Genomic DNA, 7,080 nt, shown 5'->3' with positions numbered 1-7,080 from the left:
TTAAAAATAACATTTTGGTGCAAAAATTGTTCATGCATTTTTCATGACCTTGTTGATGATCCTATATGCTTCACAAAGGTTCAGCCAGATTATCTCATTGATCACAAATGTGAGTTAAAATTACATCTCTTTTGCTTATAAGTTTGGCAAACATGCAGATATTAGTAATATCTGATACTAATTAAAATGAGAGAGCAGTGTTAAGCACCTTTTTGGTAGGCAGTTTAGCAATCAAGATTTCTCTGACCTGACAATTCTACTGGGATCCCCGAGGTACTTGAACATATTTAGGAATAAATGTCCAGGGATACTCACTGACATCATTGTTAGATAAAACTTGAATGCCTGGCTGTAGGAGGAAAGTAGAAAACTAAAGCAACAAAGTGTCCAGAGGTGGAAGAATACCTTCATTAGCTCCCTTCATGTAACGCATCACCAAATATTTAGTGGTGCAAAACATCAAGTTTGTTGCCTCAGTTTCTGGAAGTCATGAGTTCAGCGGTAGGAAGCTCAGCTGTTTTGGCTCAGGTTTTCTCACCAAGTGGTACTGAAACATGTAGGGCCACAGAAGGTTATTAGCAACCTCCAGTACCAGCCTTGTGGGATGCTCTTGAAAGCCAATTAACTGAATCCTGACCCTTGACATCCTGACACCTAACAAGTCCCATAGCTTCTTGAAGTTAACCTTCAGGTAGGCATGTTATTCCTTTAACCTTGCTACACACATGGTATTGTAATTCCCCCCCCCCCCAAGTACTCTTTAGGAACATATCCAGTAGTAACTGGTTTGTGGGAGATGGAGTTAAAAAAAAAAAAAAAGAATAGAATGCAAGAAAGAGGAGAAAGCGTGTTGTATTTCATGCCACCGTGGATTCAGTTATTAAAGCTAGTCGTGCCTAAATAGGAAGGGTAAGGCAGCTGAATCAGGCTGTCTTTTACCTAATGTTAGTATCACAAATGGAAGCAAGTATAATTGCTGGCAGAAATGAATCATCTCTCCAGACTAAGCTCTTTCCGATATTCGCTGAGCACGGCTTAAGGCAGCCATCCTTTAATTGCAATGGTCCCTAGAAGCAGAAACCTGTTATTTGCTGATGTCTTTAAAAAGGTAAATTTCACAGTTTGGGCTTCTGAGTATATTCTGAATATTATACGTACACTACACACATACACATGAATTTGAATTATTGCTTTGGATTTTCCTTATTTCCTAAGGAAACAACATCACGCTTACAAAAGCAGAACCTCTTGCATGGTCAGTGGAGTGTAATCACGACTTCAGGCTGCAAAAACCCGAGCTTCCCAGGGAACCAGAAGCACCTGTTTACAATGTTGAGGTTGGCCAATGTGTTATTCCTGGAAAGTTGCACAGTGGGCCACTCACAAAACGTTTTCGTGAATGATCACCCATCAGGATCTAGGAGCCAGGCGGCCCTGCTAGGCGCTGGCTACAGGACCCTTGGGAAGGAGGCAAGACTGGGCTCTCCCGCCGCAGCATAAAAGGACAGAGGTAGAACCGCGGATCCCTACTGTAATGCTTTCTTCCCTGCAATCGCAACATGAAAACCCGGAGTGAGGTGTCAGGTTCAGCACAGTAGGAAACAACGTGCAGAAGACTGGGAAATAGGGGCTCCTATTCAAGGCAATGTGGCGCCTCGTCGAACACTAAGGCTGTCGTCTCGGTGGCAGCCACACGGACACACGGCTGGCAGAGAACCGAAAAGGGGTGGAGCGCGGCCACCTGGGACCCAACCCTAACACCCAAACTCCGGCCACGGCGCACATTTCAAGGAGCGCGCAAAGCTCAACTCAGGCGCTTCGCCCTGACCTCAGTTGAGCAAACCCCTCACCAAAGCTGAGTGAACACGAGTTTGAGTTCTACTTCCCTGAAAACTGAATTCAGATAATTTAGTCTTGGGCACCCGCAAAAACAATCTCCATTTTTTTCTTGGCTGTAAGAGAACCCTCAGTCCTGCGGGGTGAAGGTGTGCCCTGACTGGGGCAAGTCGGTACCCACACACTCCAAGACTATCTCGCAGGCTGCGACTTGGAGTCCTGGCAAGCGAAGGGCCGTGGGTCCCTGGCCCCTCCGCGCGCCCCAGACTACCCTCACTTCCCGGCGCTTCTACCATCTTCCCCACGGCTGGCGCTCTTTCCTCCGAAACTGAGAGCCACCACTTGTCCCGCAGACTTGGTTTCTGCTCTTGGGCTTGCTGCACGCCCTCGCCACACCTTCAAGGTGTGTGTCGCCCCAGGCTCCAGCGCCTGGCCAGGTCACCGCGCTGCAGGGGTTTCCTCAGCCAGGAGCGTCACTGGTAGGTGCGCGGCTGTGAGTGCACTGCCAACACTGGAAGGGGCGGCCTCCCAACTGTAAAACACGCGTGACCTGGGCTTGGGGCCGTCGGTTCCTTTTCAGCGCAGCCCCTGACACTCGGGATCCGACGAGGAAGGCGCGTGGGCGGAAAAGCCTCAGCAGCGGCTGGGGCCCGGGGCTGGGGGCACCGTCACTTGTTGCGACCAATAAACGGCGCTGGATTCCGGAGTGCTGCTGTTTCTAAAATCGGCCTCAGCTGTGCCGGGATTCCCCAGCCCGCCGCACCGGGCTCGGGCACCGCGGGAGGGCTGGGCTGCGCCCCGAGAGCTGGTGGGCGCAGGTGCCCACGGGCCCGGCTGCCCTGCGTGCAGCATCTGCCCTGACGGCGACAGCGAGCGCGGGACGCAACCTACCTCGGCTTGTCTCCTACTCACACACCACGGTCGCCGGGATTCCCGCCACTCCTCCCAGACCGGTCCCCCACCCCACCCCCGCCACTTTTCGGAATCCCCCGCCCCCGTCACTGCCTCCGCCGCGTTGCGGGGTAGTCGGAGACGAAACCGCGAGCCGCGAGGAACGCCTGGCTGGAGCTGCCCCCTGCCGCCGAGCCGGGGTCCCCAGCCCACGGCCGCGGCGCCGGGCGGGCATCCCCGCCGCCCTCGCCGCGCTCCTCTCGACTCCACTCGCTCAGGTCCCGGAGCTCGGCGGGCGCTGGGCGCGGCGGGGCCGGCGAGATGCGGCAGCTGTGCCGTGGCCGCGTGCTGGGCATCTCGGTGGCCATCGCGCACGGAGTCTTCTCTGGCTCCCTCAACATCCTGCTCAAGTTCCTCATCAGCCGCTACCAGTTCTCCTTCTTGACCCTGGTGCAGTGCTTGACCAGCTCCACGGCGGCGCTGAGCCTGGAGCTGCTGCGGCGCCTCGGGCTCATCGCCGTGCCCCCCTTCGGCCTGAGCTTGGCGCGCTCCTTCGCGGGGGTCGCGGTGCTCTCCACGCTGCAATCGAGCCTCACGCTTTGGTCCCTGCGCGGTCTCAGCCTGCCCATGTACGTGGTCTTCAAGCGCTGCCTGCCCCTGGTCACCATGCTCATCGGCGTCCTGGTCCTCAGGAACGGCGTGCCCTCTCCAGGGGTGCTGGCGGCCGTGCTCATCACCACCTGCGGCGCGGCCCTGGCAGGTGAGCGGGGTCCGCGCCCTCCCTCCCCCAGCCCACCCCGGCCCACTCAGCCAGGCAGAGGCCGCGGGGGTGGCTTTTTTCCCTACAAGGCCCTCGCTTCCCGTTGGGGAGACTGAGGCAGAGGAGCTGAGAGCAGGTGGCGTGGCCTCTTGGCTGGCCAAGGGGAGTTCTGAGATCCAGCGGAACCTCCTCCACACACCCGCAGCTCCCCGACCTGGCGTCAAGCTTCCGACCCCAAGCCCTGCTTCCCTCTGCGTATCCCTGCCCGCCGCCCTCTCCCGGCCTTCCCTCTTCACCCCTTCCTCCCTCCCTGAGGGCCTGCAAGCCGGAGTCCACAAAGCCCGCCGACCCAGCCGGAAGGAGCGGGACCGTGAACTTCCTTGGGTCAAGCGGGGTGGGCTGGGGAGGGCTGGGAGCGATGCCAGGGCGCCCGGGGGGCCAGGCTGGGATGTCTAGCTCAGGGGCTGCGGGCGCGAGGAGCAAGGGGTGGGTCGAGACCCCGGGGCGGGCCGGCCTGGCTAGGAGAGGGTGGGAGCAAGGGAATTACTCCTGGAGGCTCTGGGAGGGGCAGGCGCTCTGCTGCCCCGGACTTGGTTAGCTCGCTGGGGCCAGGATCCAACCTAGCTAGTGCTGCTCTCCCTGGTGGAGCCCCTCAGGGCGGGCCGGGAAGGCAGTACCGTGGGAGCAGCGGCGCCCACTTCAAGGAGCCGGGTGACGACGGGTTGACCTCGGGGTAGGATAAGGAGGGGGCCTCTCCTTGTGTACTGCCTGGAGTTGACTATCGCGTTCTTCCCGGGGAGCCGCAGCAGAACATCCGCTGACACTTGGGGAAATGGGTGGTTAGAGCTGGACCGCGGCCCCACTGCCTTTGCCGCGCGGGCAACTACCCACGGACACCAACCCCGTGTCTTCTTTTTCTTTCCGGCATGGGCCCCCCGCTGTCTTCCCTGGGTGCATGCTCCAGGAGCCGGCGACCTGACGGGCGACCCCATCGGGTATGTCACTGGCATACTGGCGGTGCTGGTGCACGCTGCCTACCTGGTTCTCATCCAGAAGGCGAGCGCTGACACGGAGCACGGGCCACTCACTGCGCAGTACGTCATCGCCATCTCTGCCACCCCGCTACTGGTCATCTGCTCCTTCGCCAGCACCGACTCCATCCACGCCTGGTCCTTTCCAGGCTGGAAGGACCCGACCATGGTCTGCATCTTTGTGGCCTGCATCCTCATCGGCTGCGCCATGAATTTCACCACACTGCATTGCACCTACATCAACTCGGCCGTGACCACCAGCTTCGTGGGCGTGGTGAAGAGCATCGCCACCATCACGGTGGGCATGGTAGCCTTCAACGACGTGGAGCCCACTTCTCTGTTCATTGCTGGAGTCGTGGTGAACACCCTGGGCTCCATCATTTATTGCGTGGCCAAATTCTTGGAGACCAGAAAGCAAAGCCACTATGAGGACTTGGAGGCACAGCCGGAGGGAGAGGAGGTGCAGCCAAGTGGAGACCAGCTGCCATTCGTTATGGAGGAGCTGCCAGGAGAGGGTGGAAATGGCGGGGCAGTAGGTGGCGAAGCAGCAGGTGACTGCTTGCAGCAGGGTGGGCAAGGGGCCAGCGGCAGCCCCCGAGGGGTCCCGCTGGTGGCCAGGAGCAGCAGGCAGACATCAGGGCTCTCTGAAGAAGGGAGCAAGAGGTCCCTGAAGGATGCTTATCTGGAGGTGTGGAGGTTAGTTAGGGGCACCAGGTATATGAAGAAAGACTATCTGATAGAAAACGAGGAGTTAGCCAGCCCCTGATACATTGTATGTGCACTTGTTTTTACAGGTTGAAAACAATCACATGGTAATGAGAGGCCTCCTGGCTGCTCTTTGAGAGGTGGGGAAGGGAAGCTAGTGAAATTAACAGCTGTGTGGTCTATTCAAAGGCTGCTGGGCCTGAGGCCTTACAGAGAGGGGAGTGGGGAGGATGGGAAGGGATGTCCCTAAGTCAGGCAGTGGTTCTGGCTTCAGAGACTCCTGACCCACTTATTTATTTATTTATTTAGTTTGCCATTATAGCCATAGCTGAGTATCTGCATGTACCAAGAGCCCATCAGCTGCCCTCTCCACAGACTGAGTGTAGGAATGACTGCTTTGAAGTTTGAGGATGACATCCCAGGCTGCAGGTTTTGAGGACAGACCTACTGGTTGTACTGCCAGCTGGGCACAGAGTATACTGTTGAAATGACAAGTATAACTGTGCTGAATTGATGTTTACTACCTACAGTCATCTGAAATATTGTGTTTACTCTCACTTTCCTTCACTTGTTTCTCAGAGTAAGTGTTCTGTTACGTTATGGTAGCAAAGTATTGAAGCTATTTTGAAAGCGTGAGTTTTTAGCTTTCCTGAAGTTTGCTTTTAGTAGTTAGAAAAAAAAAACATTTTAAAAGTTGTTTTGGGTTTGTTGCTTTATGCTATTTGTTGTTGAATGGCGTAACCTTTTTCAAAAGCCAGTTTTACTGTGCAATATTCCTTCATGTAAATGCAAGAGCTGAACTATCATTCAGTAATAACTGAAGCTCAGCTGGAAGAGTCTCCCCTATAATCTTTCAAGTTGCACTGTGTGTCCCAATAATGTCACAAAAAGAGCAACTGCTATATTCACTTTATGATATTTTTCTATCTTAAATTTGTCAAAAATAAACTATGAGTCTGTTAACAGATGTCTTGTCAGAAATGTGTGGCAGACGCTCTCTGCTCTACTGCTGCTGTGGTGTGTGTGCCTGGGCCTTCACGGTGTGCAGCAACAGGCAGGGAGGTGCCAACCCACTGGGGACATATTAAAAAAATGTATGGCAGTCTGGATTAAAATGACAGCGAAGTAATCAGCATGTGTTTTCTTGCAAAGGGAGCGATCATAAAACAAATAAAAATTACCATCTCCTGCTCACATATGAAAGCCATACATATCAGATGCCAGTTCATGTGGAGTCAGAAGTGTGTAAGAGTCAAGGAGGGAAGGAACTGCCAGCCCCTGCCAGGACAGGCAGAGCAGGGGGCCTCTCCTTTGCCTACAAGCTCTGGGAACTAGCATTTAGCATCATTAGTCTGGTGAGTGAGGGTAACTGTGGCAAATTGCTGTTGATCCTGGTTGCTGATTTTCCCACTTTCGGCCACTCCTGGCGGAGGAGCCCTCCTCTTGTTGCAGGAGGAAAGGTTGACCCGAGTTAAGATGACTTTTGAAGACAAGCCTTCCTTGGGATGGCAGTGTGCTGGAAGGCAACATTCTGGTGTAACTCCGTGAAGCTGAGAATCAAAGAAAAGCAACAGAGCTGTACATGGTGTGTAGTTCGGGTGAACACTACTGTTTCTGTCAGAGAAGTGAATGAAGTAATTGTTTGACTGACAGAAGAGATTCCCCAAAGTGTGAGTTTGCACTTAGTTCAGGAAGATGAACTCTTTCCTGTCGACACAGTTGCAGAGGCCACTGTTGCGGCTCCCCAGACAAGCAGCAGCTGCACGGGAGAGCTGGGCAGGAACTTGTGACTGTGGGGTCAGCAGGATTGAGATCCCGAGGGCAGGCTGTCAGGTGGGAAAGGCAGGGAGGGAGTCC

General features: G+C 54.9%; 1 protein-coding gene across 1 annotated transcript; it reads left to right on the top strand.

The window, feature by feature from the left end:
* Positions 1 to 2,936: 2,936 nt before the first annotated feature.
* On the top strand, positions 2,937 to 6,066 carry SLC35D3 (solute carrier family 35 member D3). The gene is made up of 2 exons (XM_004587265.2): positions 2,937 to 3,487; positions 4,452 to 6,066. Exons 1-2 carry the CDS (start codon positions 3,049 to 3,051, stop codon positions 5,282 to 5,284), a joined length of 1,272 nt encoding a protein of 423 aa, XP_004587322.1. The 5' UTR covers positions 2,937 to 3,048; the 3' UTR covers positions 5,285 to 6,066.
* The last annotated feature ends 1,014 nt before the right edge of the window (positions 6,067 to 7,080 follow it).

Source organism: Ochotona princeps, chromosome 1, assembly GCF_030435755.1.
Source record: "Ochotona princeps isolate mOchPri1 chromosome 1, mOchPri1.hap1, whole genome shotgun sequence".
Lineage (NCBI taxonomy): Eukaryota > Metazoa > Chordata > Mammalia > Lagomorpha > Ochotonidae > Ochotona > Ochotona princeps.
The sequence above is the reverse complement of the archived record's forward strand: the minus strand, read 5'-3'. Positions and strand labels throughout refer to the sequence as shown.

Bases quoted from the DNA above. Each gene is read 5' to 3' on its own strand.
- SLC35D3 (XM_004587265.2), top strand. From the start codon at position 3,049: ATGCGGCAGCTGTGCCGTGGCCGCGTGCTGGGCATCTCGGTGGCCATC. The intron at 3,488-4,451 runs GTGAGCGGGGTC...TGCATGCTCCAG, and splicing joins CTGCGGCGCGGCCCTGGCAG to GAGCCGGCGACCTGACGGGC.